This window comes from Astatotilapia calliptera, chromosome 22, assembly GCF_900246225.1.
Source record: "Astatotilapia calliptera chromosome 22, fAstCal1.2, whole genome shotgun sequence".
Taxonomy (NCBI): Eukaryota; Metazoa; Chordata; class Actinopteri; order Cichliformes; family Cichlidae; genus Astatotilapia; species Astatotilapia calliptera.
In genome coordinates, this window is record NC_039322.1 from 7,508,563 (window position 1) to 7,531,367 (window position 22,805).

Here is a 22,805-nt window from a genome sequence, read left to right on the forward strand (position 1 = left end):
ACGAATACATGAGTGAGTGTTTTTGTGTTTTAATATTTCAGAGGTCCCACAAATAGACTTGGTATTCAAGTTGGTAGCTAAGGAACTTCAAGTCACCACTCATCCATCTTTTTCATTTCCCTGAAACATGACAGTTTTTTTCCGTCTTTGTTGCTCTGTACAGATGTTGATGTGCCCCATCCAGATGAGAAATCCATCATCACATATGTGTCCTCTCTGTATGATGCCATGCCCAGGGTACCAGACGTCCAGGATGGTGTCAAAGCCAATGTGAGCCCACCTTTTTGTCATCACTGATTAATTATTCAGCAGCAGAGGCAACATCTCGGGTGCCGCCTTTTATCTGCAGCAGTAAAATGCAAAATATAAATGCAATATTAAGAGTTATTCTTATTTAAATGCCCTGAGCTTGCATTATAGTCATTATAAGCTTGCATTTACTTATTATTATTATTATTATTATTATAATATGTAAAATACATAGAAATGATCATCCTGTTAATTTTGAAGTTGCAGCCTGAGAAATTTAGCACAAAAGAAATCACATGTGGACAATCTGGAAAACATCAGCATGTAATTATTTTGAACATCTGTGCTTCAGGAGCTGGAGCTGCGTTGGCAGGAGTACTATGAGCTGGTCACCATGCTGCTGCAGTGGATCAGACACCACATCCTCGTTTTTGAGGAGAGGAAGTTCCCCACCAGCTACGAAGAGATTGAGGTGACTAGATCGCGTCCTACAATCTGAAAGAATCAGTGTGACACAGATCAAGTAGCTGACGATCAACGTGTTTTTTGTTCTTTTGTTATTTACGTTTATCATCTGCAGGTTCTTTGGCGTCAGTTTCTGAAGTTCAAGGAAACGGAGCTTCCTGCCAAAGAGGCAGACAAGAACCGCTCCAAACACATCTTCAAGTCTTTTGAGGTGAGATTTCCCAGCAGAACAAAAATCAGCAGTCACAAAAAATATGAAGGGATGAAAGGCTAATATTTTAAATAGTTATCCCACCAAACCGCAGCACATAACAAATAGTCTTGGTTCCAAATACATTTCTGTATTTGTAAACGACAGATAAAAAGAAGATAGATTTGCAAAAGCAAAGTGCAAAACAAATAGAAAATAGTGTCCATTTATTTGCAGTAATAAACTAAAATCCCACCTGTTTTTCCACGCTTACAAAAGTCACTAAAAAAATACATAAATTAAAGGACATCTTTCCAAATACTGCTATGTCCACGGCCCACTGAGCGTACCCCTTCAGTCTGAAAATCTTTTAAGGAAAATCTTCCCACCATCAATAAATTAGACCCAGTTTTATAAATGTTTATTTTTTCCCTGGAGCACAGAATTATCGCTTAAGATAAATAATCTGAGACTGAGCAGAATTTGAGGCCTTAAATGATCACAGATATTATCTTATGTTTTTTTTGTATGTTGTTTGTTATCTTTCGCAGGGTGCGGTTCAGGCTGGTCAGGTCAAAGTGCCGCCAGGTTATCACCCTTTAGATGTGGAGAAGGAATGGGGTCGTCTGCATGTCGCCATCCTGGAGAGGGAGCGTCTCCTCAGGACTGAATTTGAGAGGTAACCAGGCTGTTATCCAAACCTCATCACATGCGCTGTGTTGCCAAAGCACAAAACGGCAGCAAAACCGCAAAGCATGAGGAAACTGTTCCAGTTTGACCACGAGCATGACTCATCTCCTAATGATAACGTCCACTTTGGCAATAAAATTAAACTGAGTCGGCTTTGTGGATTAGTAAGTACAGATCATATTAGGGCAAACACATGATGGCTGTGTCGTCTCCATGGCAATAGCCTTAGACTAAATAGTCTCTCATAAAGTTGTTGTCTAATCACAAGGAAGGGAGGGCACAGCTTCTAGTTTAGTTGTTTCAGATCATCTCTGCATTGCTGGGCACACACAGCTCAAAAAGGAGCAACAACATGGCTTTCATGCATCAGGGATATGCGTTAAAGTATTTATTCCGCCAGAAGACGGAGTGAGTGCTTTAATATATCCTTTCAAAGTTTTTCTTTTTTAAATTATTATTAACATTTTTACTTTTGAGAAAGAAGAGAAAGTATCCTGTAGGGAAATCCCTGCTTGTCAGTTTGCACTGTTTGAATTCTTTTCTGACCTCTGACCTTTCATCTTCCCTGCAGGCTGGAGCGACTTCAGAGGGTTGTCAGCAAGGTCCAGATGGAGTCAGGGGTGTGCGAGGAGCAGCTCAACCAGGTGGAGACTCTGCTGCAGACGGTGAGACACAAACTCTTAAGGACAGCCAATAAAAGCATCTTTGTGCAAATTATTTGCAGTAAAATAAAGAGATGTGAAAACTTGTCTGTTGAAGGATGTGAGGCTGATGAGCTCAGGGAAACCTGCAAAGCACACAGCAGAGATGGAGGCAGATCTGGAAAAAGCAGAAGGGATGATCCGCCTCCTCTTCAATGACGTTCAGCTGCTAAAAGATGGACGCCACCTTCAAGCTGAACAAATGTATCGCAGGTACAAAAGAAATCAAGCTCTACAGACATCATGGGATTTAATCAATTTAATTAGTCAATTTTTTCCTTTCTAATTACTTTAAATGTCAAACTAGTGAATCTTAGAACTTTACATTTTAAATTGATGAACGTTTTTTTTTATCACATGTTTCTGTCTTTAGAGTTTATCGCCTCCATGAGCGGCTTGTAAATCTCCGTAGCGAGTACAATCTGCGCCTCAAGTCAGGTGTGACCATCACACAAATCCCCATGACGCAGATCCCCATGACCCAAGTCCACACGACCCAGGTCCACAGCGCCCAGGTCCTGCAGCAGGCCCCCGTGAGGGTGCGGCCCGAGCTGGATGAAGTCACGCTGCGCTACATCCAGGATCTGCTGAGCTGGGTGGAGGAAAACCAGCGACGGGTGGACGAAGGGCAGTGGGGCTCGGACCTTCCCAGCGTGGAGTCCCAGCTGGGCAGCCAACGAGGCCTCCATCAGTGTGTGGAGGAGTTCCGCTCCAAGATAGACAGAGCCAAGGCTGATGAGGTATGTTGGCACCAAGTATCTGCGACAGTGTTGTAGATGAGGCAGAGAGAGATTTAATCTCAGGAGGAAAATTGGTATTTGGCAGTAGAGCGTTAGCTTAGTGTCCACCTCTGAATCGCTGCACACATCCTGGATTTTTCCGGCAATTTGTGTAAAAGAATGAGATTTTGCAAAGAGGTGGATTTAACCTGGAAGCCTTATGTTTCATAAATGAGACACCAGCAATGACAAGCAAAAAACGTGTTGGGTAGTTATGAACTGAAATGTGGACTTTCTGTGGAAATTGTTGAACAGACTGAACTCTCATCAGTAGTTCTTCTTAATGATCTCTTTCTACGGCGTCTCTCATCTGTTCCAGAGTCAGATTTCACCTGCCAGCAAAGCTGCTTACCGTGACTATCTGGGAAAACTGGAGCTACAATACGGCAAGCTCCTGGTAAATACGAACGAGTCGCTAAAATCAAAAAACACTGTTGTCTTGTAGAGAGGTCAAACTCGACAGCTGTTTTCATTGAAGTTCAGAAACACCCTGAAAATTTTCCTTGATGTTTTAAATACCATCCAGTTTTCTTCCTAACCCTGCAAAAATGTTTCCTAACGTGTCACCATTACTGTAGAACTCCTCAAAGGCTCGCCTGCGCTACATGGACCAGCTTCATGCCTTTGTCACTGCAGCAACCAAAGAGCTGATGTGGCTGAATGAGAAAGAGGAAGAGGAGGTGAACTACGACTGGAGCGAGCGAAACACCAACATGGCAGCCAAGAAAGAAAACTACTCGGTACAGTAATACTGAGATGTTCTTGTGGGTTTCTCATTTCTTGTTATGACGATGGTACTGATATGATTGGTTGTCGTTTCTGTGGAGCAGGGTTTGATGAGAGAGTTGGAGCTCCGGGAGAAGAAAGTGAACGGTGTCCAGACCACAGGAGACAAACTGCTGAGGGACGGACACCCAGCCAAGAAGACCATCGAGGTGGGACGCTGAGCACATGTTGTTGAACTTTAAATATAAATTATTATTTTCTTCTCATATGTGCTTTTTCTTCTCTCCCCTTCCATCCTTCCTCTTCCTCAGGCCTTCACTGGAGCCCTGCAGACTCAGTGGAGTTGGATCCTCCAGCTGTGCTGCTGCATTGAAACTCACCTGAAAGAAAACACTGCCTACTATCAGGTATGATTATCAGCATGACAAGGTATCCACACTTAAAGACTGCTCTCCGCATGTCTGGCGAGTTAGCTGGCCGTCACTAAATCTGTCCCTTTCTGCAGGTTTTTAATGTGTTTTAAACCACTGCAGCTTAATTGGTCTACTTTTCTCTCGATCCAGTTCTTCTCTGACGTGAAGGAGGCAGAGGAGAAGATTAAAAAGATCCAAGACACTATGAAGAGGAAGTACACCTGCGACCGCACCATCACGGTCACACGGCTGGAAGATCTGCTTCAGGATGCAGCTGTGGGTTTATTCACCAGTGTTTTGCTCCTTTAAGCTCATCCAGAAACTGTGAACTGGCAAACAAATCCACACCGTTAAAGCAGCATGAAATATTTACTCTTCTGTTTGTGGGAGCTTCGTTTTAGGCTGCATGTCTTTGAATTATTGAATTAGAGTTTGAGAATTTTATGTGCTCTTCCCAGGATGAGAAAGAGCAACTGAATGAGTTCAAAACTCACCTGGAAGGCCTGAAGCGGAGAGCCAAGACCATCGTCCAGCTGAAACCACGTAACCCTGCTACTCCGATAAAGGGAAAACTGCCCGTCCAGGCTGTTTGTGACTTCAAGCAGATGGAGGTAAGCCATAGACTTCCTAAGTTGTTTATGGTGAGTGTGAAATTCTTAATTGAGTTTCAACTTGTGTCCTGCTTTGGTTCACTTCTATTACGCTGAAAGGACATAACATTAAAAAAAATATACAGTAAAATCTAGAATATGCAAAAACAGACTGACTGTTGACCAGCCAGTTATGAGCTGCTGTTTTCATCTTCTTCCAGATCACAGTCCACAGAGGCGATGAATGCGCTCTGCTGAATAACTCGCAGCCCTACAAGTGGAAGGTGCTGAATGATAAAGGCAACGAGGCGTCTGTCCCATCTATCTGCTTCCTGATTCCACCCACCAACAGGGACGCTGTGAACAGTGTTGCCGGGTGAGTCAAAGAACACCCGGCTGAATTTGTAACGCATGCGCACGTTTGTGTGTGCACACGCTGGAGACTAACCTCCACCTCACGTTCTTCAGGCTGGACGGAAACCTCCAGAGGCTGCAGAACATGTGGCAGACGCTGTTTGTGGACATGAAGAGCCTGCTGTCCTGGCAGTACCTGATGAGAGACATCCACATCATTAAAAGCTGGAACATCAGCATGGTAACAGCACAATGTGAAACCTTTCGGAAAATAGTTTTTGGTGGTATCAATGAAAGCAGGGCTGAAATGACTGCTGTTGGGGTGCATTTTACCTCATGTTGCAATAACATTAGATTTATGCCTGTGAGGCAGAAAAACTCTAATGGGGCTAATAATAGACAGCAAAACTTCAAAGATTACTCAGCTGCACATGTTATGCAGAAATGGAAGTGCGAACTATGTCTAGATGGTATCTGAGGATACGTGGAAGGATATCTGGGTAAGACAGATTAAGATTAACTCAAGATCCTGTCAGTAGATCTGCTGAACAGAACAGTACACATTAGTTATTCTCTAGTATATCAATTTGCTGTCAAAACAGTTCATAAAAACTTCCCCCCAAAATATTGATAGGTAACGATTATGCATGTGCAGATTTGTTGTTACGATCAATTGATTTTTCTTCAAAAACATTATGAAACATTATTTTTACTTGGTTTATAGTTGATAATTGCACTCTCCTCGGTACTGTACATACAGACCCAGCTTTCTATTGAACTGCTGTTTTCATAATGTTTGATATCAGCCACCATCCTTGTTACCACTGTAGTTTAAGACGCTGAGGGTGGAGGAGTACCGACTAGCACTGAGGAACCTGGAGCAGCACTATCAGGACTTCCTGAGAGACAGCCAGGACTCCCAGATGTTTGGGGCTGAGGATCGTATGCAGGTGGAGTCCAACTACAACCTAGCCAACCAGCACTACAACACAATGGTCAGCTCTGCAGAGCAAGGTTTGCACAGTTTCTTTCTGAAACATCAGTTTCTTTTATCACCTCAGCATTTCCTGAAACATTTTCATGTCTGTGTTCTGTTTACATATTTTTAAAAAATCATTTCTCATTTGCACGAGTTGTGTTTCAGTCATTTGTGTGTAAGTTGACTGTTGCATTCACATTTCAGACTATGTGCCACCCAGAGCAGGTAAGGTGTTTCCAATAAAGTGGCCGATGTGCGCTAGGAGCTTTTGACTGGCTGAGAGCTGTTGTTCTGTCATGTTTCATTTCATGCTTCACCTCAATCAACTTAATCATCCTCATAGATTCTGGGAATCCCTCCTAACATCACTTATCAATGCATTCCTGTCTCTGTGCATGGATTTTAATGGCAGCTGATCCCCACTATTAATCAACGAATGGAAAAAGCACTTAATTGATCAAATTAACACATATGAAATATAGCCAACATGGAACAATTAATGCATGAAGAAGTACATTCAGTTTGCAGATCATGGAAAATTCTAATCTAGCTTAATGAGATTTATGATTTTTTTTGAGAAATCAGAATTTTTTTTTATTCTTAGGAGATTAAATTGGTTAACAAAAATTTAACCATCCAGAGAAACACAGGCAATTCTGTGAAATAACTGCTTTAACTTTTAGGATCCTGAAACTAATACTGCACCTCTTACAGTTAGTTCAAATTCTTAAATTGCTAAAAATGGCTTATATAAAGAGATTTAGTCGTCTTTTAAATACATATAAAATCCAATATGTGTTGTTCCAACTAGGAGAGCAAGACGAGACTGTGTGCAAAACCTACCTGACGAAGATCAAGGACCTTCGGCTGAGGCTGGAAGGCTGCGAGAATCGAACGGTGACGCGTCTCCGCCAGCCTGTCGACAAGGAACCACTGAAAGCCTGCGCCCTGAAGACGGCAGAGCAAATGGTGCAAAACACAAAGATGAATGCAGAAATAAATATGAGTAAACAATAAGTGGTCGTCTAGCAAGTTATCTTCCTGTTTGTTTGTAACAGAAAGTGCAGTCTGAGCTGGAGGGCTTGAAGAACGACTTGAGCTCCATTGCTGAAAAGACCGAGGAGGTTCTGGCTTCTCCTCAGCAGTCCAGCTCCGCCCCGATGCTGCGCTCTGAACTGGACATGACTCTGAAGAAGATGGATCATGTTTACGGCCTCTCCTCGGTCTACCTGGACAAGTGAGGCTTAGCGATTCTCCCAAGAACTTGCTGATGGATTTTAAGCCACAGCTATGTGTTTGCGTTTTTTTGCTGTTCCTAAAGTGCGAACATCTTGTTTTCAGGCTGAAGACGATCGATGTCGTGATCAGAAACACTAAAGATGCAGAAGACACGCTGAAGAGTTACGAGACTCGTCTGCGCGACGTCAGTAAAGTTCCTGGTGATGAGAAGGAAGTGGAGGATCAGCGCAGTCAGCTGAAGGTATCAAGATGTTTCTGCATTTTCCAGGTTTGTTTCTGTGTCAGACTGCTTCATTTTTGTGGTAATTTTGCTGTTTTCTGTGTGCAGTCCATGCGTGCCGAAGCAGAGGCCAACCAGGTGATATTCGACCGCCTGCAGGACGAGCTTAGGAGGGCGACGGCTATGAATGACAAAATGACGAGGATTCACAGCGAGCGCGATGCTGATCTGGAGCATTACCGTCAACTGGTCGGAAGCCTCCTGGAGCGGTGGCAAGCTGTGTTTGCACAGATGGACCTGAGGCAGCGGGAGCTCGGCCTCCTGGGGCGCAACATGAACTCCTACCGCGAAAGTTACGAGTGGCTCATCCGCTGGCTCGAAGAAGCGAAGCAGAGGCAGGAGAAAATTCAGGCTGTGCCAATCGGGGACAGCAAGGCTCTCAGGGAGCAGCTGGCACAGGAGAAGGTATTGTAAAGGGAAAGAATAAGTTGTGTGGGGCAAAGCGTAGAAGAGTCATCATGCCCTCTGGTGTTCACTGGGGTGTCACAAAAAAATAAAAAAATTCACTCCACTTATATTTTTGACTCCCCTGGTGTGAATCATGCTTGGTTTGTGAAGTATGCACTGAAATAGTTTCTAATCATGATATATTCTCTGTTTTAAATCATATTTACAGAAACTCCTGGGAGAAATTGAGAAAAACAAGGAGGAGGTTGAAAATTGCCAGAAAAATGCAAAGGCTTATATCGACTCTGTCAAAGTAAATACTGAAAATTTTCAACTTTTAAAAAAATAAAAGTTTGCTGCTTAACTTAACATTAATTTTTCCCCCTTCTTGTTTTCAGGACTACGAGTTCCAGATTTTGACCTACAAAGCCCTCCAGGATCCCATAGCATCTCCTCTGAAAAAGCCCAAAATGGAGTGTGCATCCGATAACATCATTCAGGAGGTAGGCCTTACAAACACAGCTGTTGAGCTGCCAGCAGTAGGTGGACCAGGTGTTCCACTTCATGTGGACTGAACAGCGTGTTTATTTCTTATTCCTCGTCCAACATATCGGGACATGTTTTGATTGACTCTAGCTTTCAACAGTCAGACACAGCAGGACCAACAGTTTTTGAACAGTCTGGCTGTGAAGGAAGTAGGGGAAGCTTTCATGATGGTTAACCTGTCACTGTGTTTAGCTGCCAACAGGAAAAATCTGTGCAAATCTCAGCAGAACATGATGGAAACTAACAGAAGGGAAACTAAATGCAGCTTCAATAAAGATCTATAAGCTGCTTGTATTTAATTATGTTGAAGAAGACTGTTAATCAGGCATATTTGTTCTTTAAACATGAAACTAACTCAATGATTATCCCGAAATTGTCACCTCTGCCCATTTTGGCATTTTGGGAATACATTCTGCTTTCTCCTCACATTAAAAGTCAAGAGGAGAGCATCGCATATGAGGATATATGACTAAAAAAAGAATAATCATTCATTCGATTTAGTGAAGTGAATTTTACTTTGTTTTTTTCAGTATGTTACGCTGAGAACACGCTACAGTGAGCTGTTGACTCTCACCAGTCAGTTCATCAAATTCATCACAGACACACAGCGCCGCCTGGAGGAAGAAGAGGTAAGTGTGCACACTCAGTAGACACAACAGTGCAGTTAAGTCCTCACTAATGTAATGTATGGCAAATCGTTTTCCATCAAACAGCATCAAAATTGTGTGTCTGTTACCAAGAGTGCAGACATAATTTTAGGCATACAGTGCTGAAGCAAACAATTTCATCCTACTGTTACCGCACATCACATCCCCACTACGCTATATGTCTCTCATTCCCCGACACTATGTGTATTTAGCCAAATCATTTCACACGATCTGTAAACATGACTGTGATTTGGCCCTGAATTCAGTCACATTTTCAAACTGCTCGACTGCTTTTCCAACAATTTAAATTTGATAATCACTTCTTCATTTCTTCCTGAAACCCCCCACACTCGTATTTTAAAGGCTTCAGGCTTCCTACCTTCTCAGATGCATTATTTTAAAATTTACCTTTGCTTCCCCTCCCCGCCCTTTTTTCTTCCTTTCTAACTTTCTGTTTTGTTTGATCCCTTTGACCTGCTCGCCAGTGCTTTGTCATGATGAGTATTAATCACGTGCTTAAGAGATGAATTAACCCCAAAGCACCAGGTATTTAAAAACAATCCTCTCAGCCCATTTCATTCGTCTTCACGTCAGATTCGTGTCTGTAGTGAAGGGAAGGTTCACGCGTATTTGGAAATCTTTCATTATTGACGGTGTTCTTGGTTCAGTAATAATTTAGGAACTTTAATTTCTCTGGCTGAGCATCAGCTTACTGTAAGATGTTGGTTTTGGAAGTCTAGATATTGTCATTTAATGAGATTTGCAAGCTATTATAATTGTTTCTCTTGCCTTAATAAATCAAATTATAATGTAGCTGATTGTTGACGGTACTGTTTAGCACCACAGCAAATTAAGATTTCACATTCTGATTAGCCTTTAGATTTTTAAAATCCCTGAATGGGAGCGGTGTTTTCACACGTCCAAAACTCAAAGATTAGTTTTAAAGAGAAAGACAAGCAGCAAAGCCAGTCAATTTTTTTTTTTTTGTTGTTGTTTATTTTACTACTTGTTGTGCCCGATAAATCTGCCAAATCAAACACGCAGAGCTAGCTGCTGTGGCAGCCCCTTATGAACAAGGGAGCTTGATAAATGACAGTTGAGTGATTGCTTCTAATGATTTCCTCTAGCAAATAAAATGTGGAAACTATGTTCTATTACAAAAGAAATCAGCTCCTCTCTCAAACCAGACGTCAGTTTAAAGGTCAATGTGACAGGTTTCTAAAGTGTTGAACCTTCCTTGTAGGTATCAGTCACCACAACAACACCTTCTTATCTAACAGAACTCATCTCAGACTTGAGGGATCTTGGATTTGTGTCATGTCACGTGCATTTAAATCCAAGCTTGCTGTGTTAAATGTTACATGAAGTCATGCTGTGTTTGCTGCATCACTACGCTCGATGTTCTTTTCATCCCGATTGCTGCAAAAATATATATGTTTGATTATTTAATCTGCACTCGGCACTTTTTGCATGCTGCTAATTATTTATCATTTGCCTATTTTCTTTCCTATTATTTTACACTTTTCAATAAACCTATTTATGTTAAGAAAATCAATGAGTGGTGGAGAGAAATGTATAAAATTGTGACTGAATTAAATTCTAGCGATTACATATCCAAGTTTTTCACTAAAATACATCACCAGCAACAAAACCTCCACACCTTCAAAATATTAACACTGTGATGAGTTCACTTGTAAACAGAATTTGCAGTTGTTTTTACCAACTCCACAATAATAATGACCGTATAATATTACCAGACTTTTTACACAGATTATGCATGAAAGCAACTTGTAGTGTTGTCCGGTGTTGTGAAGTAAAGTGTCATACATTGTGTGCCATACGTTAAATGAACGTGAAAAGCATTTCCCAATGCAGAATTATCTCTCCAGTTAAAAATCTGTGTTGTGTATATTTAGCCATAACTATGCCTATAGTTGTATTTTATAATCTAAAACCTCTAACATGCAGCTCCCTTCACTCTTTTATTAATGCAGAAAGCTTCTGAAAAAGTTAAAGAAGCGGAGAGGAAACGGATGGCAGAGATGCAGGCGGAATTAGATAAGCAGAAACAGTTGGCTGAAGCTCACGCTAAGTCTGTGGCCAAAGCAGAGAAAGAGGCCGAGGAGCTGAAGTTAAAGATGAAGGAAGAGGCCAATAAGAGACAAGACGTTGCAGTGGATGCTGAAAAACAGAAGCAAAACATTCAGCAGGAGCTGCATCAGCTGAAGAGTCTGTCAGAGCAGGAGATCAAGTCCAAGAGTCAGCAGCTGGAAGAGGCGCTCATCAGTCGTACCAAGATCGAGGAAGAAATCCACATAATTAGGATTCAGTTGGAGGCAACAATGAAACAGAAGGGCACAGCTGAGACTGAGTTACAGCAGCTCAGAGACAAAGCTGCTGAAGCTGAGAAGCTCAGGAAGGCTGCTCAAGACGAGGCGGAAAGGCTTCGCAAACAGGTGACTGAGGAGACTCAGAAAAAGAAAAATGCTGAAGATGAGCTAAAGCGTAAATCTGAAGCCGAAAAAGAGGCAGCCAAACAAAAGCAGAAAGCACTGGATGACCTGCAGAAATTTAAACTACAAGCCGAAGAGGCAGAGAGGCGCATGAAACAGGCTGAGGAGGAAAAACTGAGGCAGATTAAAGTTGTAGAAGAGGTGGCACAGAAGTCTGCTGCCACACAGTTGCAAACCAAAGCTATGTCATTCAATGAACAGGCAACAAAACTGGAAGAATCCCTCAAGAAAGAGCAGGGAACTGTTCTTCAGCTACAGGAGGAAGCCGAAAAACTCAGGAAACAACAAGAAGAAGCTAACAAAGCCAGGGAGCAAGCAGAGAAAGAGCTGGAAACATGGAGACAGAAAGCCAATGAAGCCCTCCGCTTGAGGCTACAAGCTGAGGAGGAAGCTCAAAAGAAGAGTCAGGCTCAAGAGGAAGCAGAGAGGCAGAAGGTTGAAGCAGAGCGAGATGCCAAGAAAAGGGCTAAAGCTGAAGATGCTGCACTTAAACAGAAGGAGAATGCAGAAACGGAGCTGGAAAAACAGAGGAAATTTGCTGAACAGATAGCCCAACAAAAACTTTCTGCAGAGCAAGAATGCATACGCTTAAAGGCTGACTTTGAACATGCTGAGCAGCAGAGGGGTCTGTTGGATAGTGAGCTCCAGCGTTTGAAGAACGAGGTGAATGCTGCAGAAAAACAGAGAAAACAGCTCGAAGACGAACTGGCTAAAGTCAGAAGTGAAATGGACGCTCTGCTACAGATGAAGACTGAAGCTGAGAAGGTGACACTGTCAAACACAGAAAAGAGCAAACAGCTTCTTGAGTCTGAAGCGCAGAAAATGAAACAACTGGCTGAGGAAGCTGCTAGACTGAGATCAGTCGCCGAAGAGGCGAAGAAGCAGAGGCAGACTGCAGAAGATGAGGCAGCCCAGCAAAGAGCTGAGGCGGAAAAAATCCTTAAGGAAAAACTGTCTGCTATCAATGAGGCAACTCGGCTAAAGACTGAAGCGGAAATCGCCCTCAAAGCTAAAGAAGCAGAGAATGAAAGACTAAAGAGAAAAGCTGAGGAGGAAGCTTATCAAAGAAAGCTGCTGGAGGACCAAGCTGCTCAGCATAAGCTAGAGATTGAGGAGAAAATCACACACCTTAAGAGCTCATCTGACTCTGAGCTGGTGAGACAAAAAACTATTGTGGAAGAAACTTTGAGGCAAAAGAAGGTGGTCGAAGAGGAGATTCATATCATCAGAATCAACTTTGAGAAAGCCTCAAAAGAGAAGTCAGATCTAGAGGGTGAATTAAAGAAACTGAAGTATCTTGCAGATGAGACTGAGAAGAGCAAACTTAAGGCTGAAAAAGAGGCAGACAAACTAAAAAAGCTTGCTGCAGAGGAAGAGAAGAAGAGGAAAGAGGCTGAGGAGAAGGTGAAGAGGATAACTGCAGCCGAAGAGGAGGCAGCTCGTCAATGCAAAGCTGCTCAGGAGGAAGTCGAACGCCTCAAAAAGAACGCAGAAGAAGCGAATAAGCAGAAAGAGCAAGCTGAGAAAGAGGCAGAAAAGCAGGTCATTGTAGCCAAAGAGGCAGCACAAAAATGCAGTGCCGCAGAGCAGAAAACTCAAGATGTTCTCAGTAAGAATAAAGAAGATAGCCTTGCTCAGGAGAAGCTTAAAGACGAATTCAAAAATGCTAAGAAACTTGCAGAAGCTGCTCAGAAAGCCAAAGAGAAAGCTGAGAAAGAGGCTGCCTTGCTCCGCCAAAAAGCAGAAGAAGCTGAAAAGCTGAAGAAAGCTGCAGAAGAAGAAGCCGCTAAACAGGCCAAAGCTCAGAAGGATGCAGAGAAACTGAGAAAAGAAGCAGAGGAAGAGGCCTCTAAGCGAGCTGCAGCTGAGCAAGCAGCACTAAAGCAGAAGCAGCAGGCTGATGCAGAGATGGCCAAGCACAAAAAAGAGGCAGAACAAGCACTTACACAGAAGTCGCAGGTGGAGAAGGAACTGACACTGGTTAAACTTCAGCTGGATGAAACTGATAAGCAGAAGAAGGTGTTGGATGAAGAGCTTCAGCGAGTTAAAGGTGAAGTAAATGACGCTGTCAAGCAAAAAGCACAGGTGGAGGATGAGTTGTCGAAAGTCAAGATCCAGATGGAAGAACTCCTGAAGCTTAAGCTCAAAATTGAGGAAGAAAACCGGCGCCTGATGAAGAAGGACAAAGACAGTACACAGAAATTACTTGCAGAGGAAGCAGAGAAAATGAAGAGCCTTGCAGAGGAAGCTGCTAGACTCAGCGTGGAAGCTGAAGAAGCTGCCAGACAAAGGCAGATTGCTGAATCTGACTTGGCTGAACAGAGGGCACTTGCAGAGAAAATGCTAAAAGAGAAAATGCAGGCCATCCAAGAGGCTACAAAACTAAAAGCTGAAGCAGAGGAACTCCAGAAACAGAAGGACCAGGCACAGGAAAAAGCTAAAAAACTTTTGGAGGACAAACAACAGATCCAACAGCGCCTTGATAAGGAGACAGAGGATTTCCAGAAATCCCTGGAAGCCGAGCGAAAGAGGCAGTTTGAAGTTGCAGCTGAAGCAGAGAAACTGAAAGTGAAGGTGAAAGAGCTCAGCGATGCTCAAGCTAAAGCTGAAACGGAGGCAAAGAAATTCAAGAAGCAAGCCGACGAAGCAAAAACTCGTCTCCAACAGACTGAAAAACAAACGACAGAAATCGTTGTGCAGAAGTTGGAGACACAGAGGCTACAGAGCACGAGAGAAGCTGATGACCTGAAGAAAGCCCTAGCAGACCTTGAAAAGGAGAAAGAGAAACTGAAAAAGGATGCAGAGGAGCTTCAGAAGAAATCTAAAGAGGTATTGTGGCCTGTATTAACACTGCTATTCAGTTTAAAGACGCTTATAGTTAATATTGTCCTGTTAAACATGTAAGTGACAGTAGAGTGTTTGTGTTAGCATGCTTAAATACATTACAGAAGGATATAGTAGCAGTACAATATGTGTGTGTGTGTTTTTTTTTAAGGGGCTGAATTTTGTTTTTATTGGGCAAAGCTAGATTAGCAGTACCCAGTCTAGCTAAATTAACTAACTGCTAACCGTAGCTTCATAGAGACATGAAAGTGTTATTGATATTTTAAATATATAGATATACTGAGTTATTTCTTCAAATATCTAAGATGCATTTATTGATGAGTGATATTTCACTAACAGTTTACTGCCGTTTTAAAAAAATATATTTTTCTTAACAGATGGAAAATGCCCAACAAGCACAAATTGAGCAGCAGAAAGCTATACTTCAGCAGTCTTTCATCACTGAGAAGGATGTCCTGTTGAAGAGAGAAAAGGCTGTTGAAGATGAGAAAAAGAAGCTTGAAAAGCAGTTTGAGGATGAAGTAAACAAGGCCAAGGCTCTTAAAGATGAACAAGAACGTCAGCGTAAGCTAATGGACGAGGAAAGGAAGAAACTTCAGGCCATTATGGATGAAGCTGTAAAGAAACAAAAGGAGGCTGAAGCAGAGATGAAAAACAGAGAGAGAGAATTGGACATGCTAGAAAAGAAAAGGATTGAACAAGAAAAACTTTTGGAAGAGGAGAACAAAAAGCTCAGAGAGAGACTTCAGAATCTTGAGGTTGCTTCAAAGCAGGGTTCATCAACAACAAAAGAAATCGAAGTTCAGACCGATGAGGTCCCGGAGGAACAGCTAGTTGCTATGACAATGGTAGGAACAACAAAGAAAGTTTTCAATGGCTCTGTTGAGGATGGGCTGAAGAAAGATGGAGAATCAATGTTGGCATTTGACGGAATAAGAGAGAAGGTTCCTGCTGAAAGGCTTCATGAAGTTGGTGTCTTGACCAAGAAGGAATTTGATAAATTGAAAAAGGGCAAAGTTTCTGTACAAGAACTCGGAAAAACAGAGAAGCTAAAAGCATATCTTAAGGGAGAGAGCTGTGTTGGAGGCGTCCTGACTCCTTCCAAAGAAAAAATGAGTCTCTATCAGGCCATGACAGAGAAGAAGATTACTCCAAACACTGCTACAATGCTCCTGGAAGCTCAAGCAGCATCAGGCTTCATTGTTGATCCAGTGAAAAACAAGCTTCTGTCTGTAGATGAGGCTGTTAAGGAGGAGTTAATTGGCCCTGAACTTCATGACAAGATGCTGTCTGCAGAGCGGGCAGCCACTGGTTTTAAAGATCCTTTTACTGGAGCCAAAATCTCTCTTTTTGAGGCCATGAAGAAGGGACTTATTGAGAAGGATCAGGCCACCAAATTCCTAGATGTACAGCTTGCAACTGGTGGCATTATTGACCCCATCAACAGCCACAGAGTTCCCCTTCAAACAGCCTACAAGCAGGGTCAGTTTGATGCAGATATCAACAAAAAACTCAGCGATCCCAGCGATGACTGCAAGTTATTCATTGACCCAAGCACACAGGAGCAACTCACTTATAAACAGTTACTGGAAAAATGCAACAAGGATGCAGAGACTGGCCTGCTGATATTAACAGTGACAGAGAAAGCAGCTCAAACAGAGAGAACATACACAGATGTGGAGACTAAAGACATATTCAGTAAATCAAACGTTGATGTTCCTTTTGGAAAGTTCAAAGGAAAAACTGTCACCATTTGGGAAGTCATAAATTCAGAATACTTCACAGAAGAACAAAGAAGAGAGCTGATCCGTCAGTACAAGACTGGCAAGATCACAGTGGAAAAGATCATCAAAATTGTCATCACTGTTGTGGAAGACAAGGAGAAGAACAAGGAAAATGTGTTCAATGGCTTGAGGGCTCCAGTCTCTGCCAATGAACTGCTAGAGTCCAAGGTTATAAACAAAGATGTGTTCAACAAGTTGAGTAATGGAAAGATAACAGTTAAAGAGATCTCTGAGATGGATCCTGTGAAGAAGGCACTGAATGGGACGCCCAGCATTGCTGGACTGTTCTATGAACCAACCAAGGAGAAAATGCCTTTCTATCAAGCTATGAAAAAAGAATTACTTTCTCCAGAAACGGCCTTGAATCTTCTTGAAGCTCAAGCAGCAACAGGGTTTATAATTGATCCTGTAAAAAATGAAAGAGTCCCCGTTGATGAAGCTGTTAAGTCGAGTCTTGTTGGCCCAGAGCTGCATGAGCGTCTTCTGTCAGCAGAGAGAGCTATCAGTGGCTACAGAGATCCATACACAGGAAAAAATGTATCTCTATTTGAAGCCATGAAAAAAGGCCTTATCAAGAGAGAACATGGCATCCGTCTGCTAGAAGCACAACTTTCAACAGGTGGAATTATTGACCCCATTAAAAGCTATCGCATCCCACATGAAATCGCCTGCAAGCGTGGGTATTTTGACGAAGAAGTCGGCAAGACCTTGAACACAAACACAGACGAGACAAAGGTCTTCTGTGATCCCAACTCACAAGAGGATGCAACTTATGCTCAGCTCTTGAATAAATGTGTCATAGACAAAGAAACTGGACTTCCATTGCTCTCTCTCTCAAAGAAGGCTCCAAAGCCAAAGGAAGACAAACAGATTACAGAAGCTAAAACAAAGGAAGCTTTGAACCAAGCCACCATGGAACTGGAGTATGGACCTTTCAAAGGGAGGAAAGTCACAATCTGGGAAATCATACACTCTGAATACATCACTGAGGAACAAAGGATAGAACTTATTCGCCAGTACAGAATGGGTTATGTGACAATTGAAAAGCTGATAAAGATTGTGATAACAATGGTTGATGAAAAAGAAGACAAAACAAAAGAAGAGGCCTGCTTTGAAGGCTTAAGGGCTCCAGTCACTGCCAGTTCATTACTTGATTCCAACATCATTGATAAGGCTACATTTGAGCAACTCCAAAATGGTAAAAAGACACCCAAAGAAGTCAGTGAAACTGATAAAGTCCGGAAGTACCTGCGGGGCACAGACCGCATTGATGGTATCGCAATGGGAGATTCAGATGAAAAGTTAAGCATCTATCAAGCAATAAAAAAAGGTATTTTGCAACAGAGCACTGGGCTCACATTACTTGAGGCCCAAGCAGGAACTGGTTTCATAACAGATCCGGTCAAAAACCTGAAATACTCTGTAGATGATGCTGTGAAAGCTGGAGTCGTTGGTCCAGAGCTTCACGAGAAACTCCTCTCAGCAGAAAAAGCAGTGACAGGATACAAAGATCCATATACAGGCAATAAAATTTCTCTGTTGCAAGCCATGAAGAAAGAGCTTGTACTGAGGGAGCATGCTATTCCTCTTCTTGAAGCCCAGTTTGCCACTGGAGGGATAATTGATCCAGTTAGCAGCCATCGTGTTCCCAATGATGTGGCCATTCAGCGTGGCTACTTCAGCAAACAAATGGCTAAATCTTTCAGTGAACCCACAGGTGATGTTAAGGGCTTCACTAATCCCAACACCAATGGAAGAGTGACCTACAAGGAGCTGCTGGAGAAATGCAAAAGAGAGCCCAACACTGGTCTGTGCTACCTCCCCCTGTCAGAGGTTGAATCTCCTGCTCCTGTTGAGAAGTCTTACCAGTACTCAGAGGAGCAAGCCCAAACAGATCTAGCTAATACTCAAATTGACATCCCACTCAAGAGTTTTGCAGGAAAGAGTATGACCATTTGGGAAGTCATGAACTCAAATTTTCTTCCAGCAGAAGAGAGGCGCCGCCTCATGGAGCAGTATCGCTTGGGGCAAATCACAAGAGAAAGAATGCTAATTGTCATCATTGAAATAATTGAACAAAGGGAGACACTAAAGTCTGAGCAGAGTATGTCATGTGATGTAATCAGAAGAAGGGTTACGATTGATGAGCTGTACAATGCCCGAATTATTGACTTGCACACATACAACCTTCTGAAACAAGAAAAGATGAATATTCGGGAAGTAATGGAAATGCCAACAGTAAAGCAGTACCTCTTTGGCACTGGTTGTATTGCTGGAATTATGTCAGACAGTCCTCCCAAGATCAGCATTTACCAGGCTATGAAGAATGGAAAGATTAAGCCCGAAGTTGCTTTGAATCTCCTTGAGGCCCAAGCTGCGACTGGATTCATGATTGATCCAGTTAAAGACGAACTTCTAACAGTTGATGAAGCTGTACGTAAGGGGCTTGTAGGTCCTGAACTCCATGATAAACTTCTCTCTGCTGAGAGAGCAGTTACAGGTTACAAGGATCCATACACTGGAAAAGTGATTTCTCTCTTTCAGGCAATGAAAAAAGACCTCATATCTGAGGATTATGCCTTAAGGCTTTTGGAGGCCCAGAATGCCACTGGAGGACTGATGGATCCTGAATACTACTTCCATCTCCCCATAGATGTTGCCATGCAGCGTGGATACATCAACAAGGAGACACTAGAGAGAATAACTGAGCCTACTGCGGATGTGCGAGGTTATACTGATCCAACAACAGATGAGAAACAGTCCTATGCTCAGCTGCTGAAAAGATGCAGAGTGGATAAAGAAAGTGGTTTGCGGCTGCTTTCACTGGCAGACAGAAGGCTTCTCTTTAAGGGTCTAAGAAAACAAATCACTGTGGATGAGCTGCTCCGCTCGCAGATTATCAACCAAAAGACATACAGTGATCTCACTGAGGGGATCATCACAGTGGAGGAGGTCAGCAGGGATGTGAAGAAGTACCTTGAGGGGACCAGCTGTATTGCTGGTGTGTTTGTAGAATCAAGCAAAGACCGTCTATCAATTTACCAAGCGATGAAGAAAAACATGATCAGACCAGGGACTGCCTTTGAGCTTCTTGAGGCTCAAGCTGCCACAGGTTATGTAATTGATCCAATTAAGAACCTAAAACTAAATGTCAATGAAGCTGTTAAAATGGGTGTTGTTGGTCCAGAGTTTAAAGACAAACTCCTCTCAGCTGAGCGAGCTGTGACAGGCTACAAAGACCCTTATTCTGGCAAGGTTATCTCTCTTTTCCAGGCAATGAAAAAGGGACTCATTCTGAAAGACCATGGCATTCGTCTGCTGGAGGCTCAGATCGCTACTGGTGGAATAATTGATCCACAAGAGAGTCTCCGATTGCCAGTAGAAACAGCCTATGAACGTGGCCTCTTTGACGAAGAAATGAATGGTATCCTCACTGACCCTTCTGATGACACCAAGGGCTTCTTTGACCCCAACACTGAGGAAAACCTCACCTACCTGCAGCTGATGGAGAGATGTATGATAGACCCAGAGACCGGCCTTGCTCTTCTGCTACTGAAAGAAAAGAAGCGTGAGAGAAAGACATCGTCCAAATCTTCTGTTCGCAAACGAAGGGTTGTCATCGTCGATCCAGAGTCTGGCAAAGAGATGTCTGTGTATGAAGCGTATCAGAAAGGACTTATTGACCACCAGACCTATCTAGAACTTGCAGAGCAGGAGTGTGAATGGGAGGAAATTACTATCACTTCATCTGACGGAGTTGTGAAATCCATGATCATTGATAGGAGGTCTGGTCGACAGTATGATATCGATGATGCAATCTCAAGGGGCTTGATTGATAAGTCGGCCCTGGATCAGTATCGATCAGGAATGCTGTCCATCACAGAATTTGCAGACATGCTATCTGGAAATATGAGCGGAAGCAGATCACGCTCATCCTCCTTTGGCTCCTCTTCTTCCTACCCCATGAGCCCAATACCTTCCATAAAAACACCAGCAACCACATGGACTGACCCAACAGAGGAAACTGGCCCTATAGCTGGTATTTTAGACACAGAGACATTAGAGAAGGTGTCTGTCACAGAGGCCATCCACAGAAACCTTGTTGATAATATAACAGGTCAAAGGCTGCTGGAAGCTCAGGCCTGCACAGGAGGCATCCTTGACCCAAACACTGGAGAGAAATTCTCAGTTGCAGATGCAATGAATAAAGGGCTTGTGGATAAAATTATGGTGGACCGTATCAGTTTAGCTCAGAAGGCGTACAATGGATTTGAAGATCCAAGGACTAAAACCAAAATGTCAGCAGCCCAAGCTCTAAAGAAAGGCTGGCTGTACTATGAGGCCGGACAACGGTTCCTAGAGGTCCAGTATCTCACCGGTGGATTGATTGAACCGGATGCTACAGGCAGAGTCTCCATAGATGAGGCCTTGAGGAAGGGCACCTTAGATGCACGCACTGCACAGAAGTTACGAGACGTTAGTGCATATTCAAAATACCTCACGTGCCCTAAAACCAAGCTGAAGATCTCCTACAAGGATGCAATTGAAAGGAGCATGACAGAGGAGGGAACTGGTCTGCGACTACTTGAAGCCTCATCTCAGTCAAGCAAAGGCCTTTACAGTCCCTATAGCATCAGTGGGTCTGGCTCTGCTTCTGGTTCACGGTCTGGCTCTAGAACTGGTTCCAGGTCAGGCTCCAGAAGAGGCAGCATGGATGCTACAGGATCAAGCTTCACAACAACCTTCTCTTCTTCTTCCTACAGTTCCCCAAGCTATGGCCGCAGATACTGATCTGTAAGGGAAGGATGTGCTATAAAGCCACAATGCTCACCAGATGCCTAACTCTCAGTGGAATAAAGACTACCTTTATTCTGCTCTGCATGGGGCTGTTACATAACTTTCAAATTGAATAATTTTGTTTATTGTATATGTCACATTTACATTTAGTGTTCATGCTTTCTCATCAGACTTTCTGATTATGTACTGTAAGCAGCTAGCAACCGCTCATTATTTTCAGTATCTATCACAGATGTTTCAAGTATACATGATATTTTTTAAGTTTAACATCATAAGCATTTACTGTTCCAAAAACACTTAAATGAAATACCGTGTTACACTGTAACCAAAAGTGTTCATGACCCTTAGCTTAAACTGTTAGAACCAAATTGGATGTAAAAACTCAAATTCCTGTACATGTGTATATTTCTGAAAATTTTATCTAAAGAAAGATAAAAAGCAACTCTGCAGAGCAGAATATTGAGTCTCCTGAGGATTAATAAAACCGCTTTAAGGATATGCCAAGCTTCAAGATCTTTTGTCTCCTGGGCAACACTGCCGTACAGACTCTACCCGTATCTGAAGTCTTCTCCATTCCCATTTGTCTGTCTTAAAACCTGGACTTCCAAGAGCAAGCTCCCACAAATGAAACGATAATGTAGCTTAATATGACCATTAACACCGTCAGACACTTCTGGACTTTACACATCAAACTTCAAGACCAACACAATTAAATTCCAGCCTTTCTGGACACTTTAAAAGGTAGGTAGACATTTATGATTTGATTACTTACATTTTGCGATTGTGTAATTCAGGGAAGTCTAATGTTTGTGTTGAATTCTTCTGATTCACAGTTCACCTTGCTCAGATGTCTTCCAGAGACCCATGGTGTAATTTGGACTTTGACCTTCACTGTAATCAAGAATTTTATGCAACAGCACTGAAACACATTTGCGCATATAATATTTTATCAGTTTGTTTTAACAGTGGACCATTTTGAAACTTGCATCCAACCTTGAACTCATTTAAATAAAGGCCTAAACCATGCTTTGTAAGTGCCTGCAAAATACTGTTTAACACTTTACTGGGTTGATGAGTATTAGGAGACGTTTCATGCTGTAAACTGACTGAAAAAGCAGTGCTATCCATAATTTAATAAATAGTGTGTTATCAGGTAAGCCTTTTTACAGTCTGTTCCAGTATGTCACAAATACTTCAAGTATTTTTCCCCCTTCAAAGGCAAATAATGTCTGTACAGTATACTGACGATTATACAGAGCGCAGTTGCTATAAGCCATGAGTTAGCATTTCTTTGAGAAAGACCTTTAAGCTTTGCACCAGACCCAGTATTTGTATTTTACACTACGTATAGCTGTTTTCAGTTAAATCTCCTTTGTAAACACAATGGATCTGTATCATTTTATTTTCATACTCTAAACGTGCATGAATAACTAACATTTAAAAGGTGCAAAAATGAAATCCATCTGTATCCATTAAAGCGTTTTGTTTTGTTATATTTTGAAAGGTTTGAAGGATGTATTTTACTGAGGGTCGTCAAGCCTTGTTTAAAATGGTGTATTTATAATAAAAATGGTGATGAGGAATTTTAATGTAACACCCACCCTGTGTAAATAAACAGGAAAATGAAATGTT

General features: G+C 42.4%; 1 protein-coding gene across 18 annotated transcripts in view; it reads left to right on the forward strand.

Moving 5' to 3' along the window:
* pleca (plectin a) overlaps nt 1–22,805 on the forward strand; it is a 105,035-nt gene extending 82,230 nt beyond the window's left edge. For 15 of the 18 annotated variants that reach the window (XM_026156754.1, XM_026156757.1, XM_026156755.1 and 12 more), the window contains 27 exons: nt 164–270; nt 602–721; nt 830–925; nt 1,456–1,583; nt 2,166–2,259; nt 2,354–2,508; nt 2,669–3,035; nt 3,394–3,471; nt 3,653–3,814; nt 3,905–4,009; nt 4,112–4,207; nt 4,364–4,489; nt 4,672–4,824; nt 5,025–5,179; nt 5,272–5,398; nt 5,988–6,171; nt 6,341–6,361; nt 6,948–7,105; nt 7,195–7,373; nt 7,478–7,616; nt 7,704–8,060; nt 8,272–8,355; nt 8,441–8,545; nt 9,119–9,217; nt 11,230–14,577; nt 14,970–21,914; nt 22,007–22,805. In XM_026156754.1, the coding sequence (XP_026012539.1) occupies nt 164–270; nt 602–721; nt 830–925; nt 1,456–1,583; nt 2,166–2,259; nt 2,354–2,508; nt 2,669–3,035; nt 3,394–3,471; nt 3,653–3,814; nt 3,905–4,009; nt 4,112–4,207; nt 4,364–4,489; nt 4,672–4,824; nt 5,025–5,179; nt 5,272–5,398; nt 5,988–6,171; nt 6,341–6,361; nt 6,948–7,105; nt 7,195–7,373; nt 7,478–7,616; nt 7,704–8,060; nt 8,272–8,355; nt 8,441–8,545; nt 9,119–9,217; nt 11,230–14,577; nt 14,970–21,167 (12,941 nt within the window). In that variant the 3' untranslated portion in view covers nt 21,168–21,914; nt 22,007–22,805. The remainder of the gene's footprint in view (nt 1–163; nt 271–601; nt 722–829; nt 926–1,455; nt 1,584–2,165; nt 2,260–2,353; nt 2,509–2,668; nt 3,036–3,393; nt 3,472–3,652; nt 3,815–3,904; nt 4,010–4,111; nt 4,208–4,363; nt 4,490–4,671; nt 4,825–5,024; nt 5,180–5,271; nt 5,399–5,987; nt 6,172–6,340; nt 6,362–6,947; nt 7,106–7,194; nt 7,374–7,477; nt 7,617–7,703; nt 8,061–8,271; nt 8,356–8,440; nt 8,546–9,118; nt 9,218–11,229; nt 14,578–14,969; nt 21,915–22,006) is intronic. The other 3 variants (XM_026156756.1, XM_026156759.1, XM_026156772.1) reach the window with 1 other exon arrangement.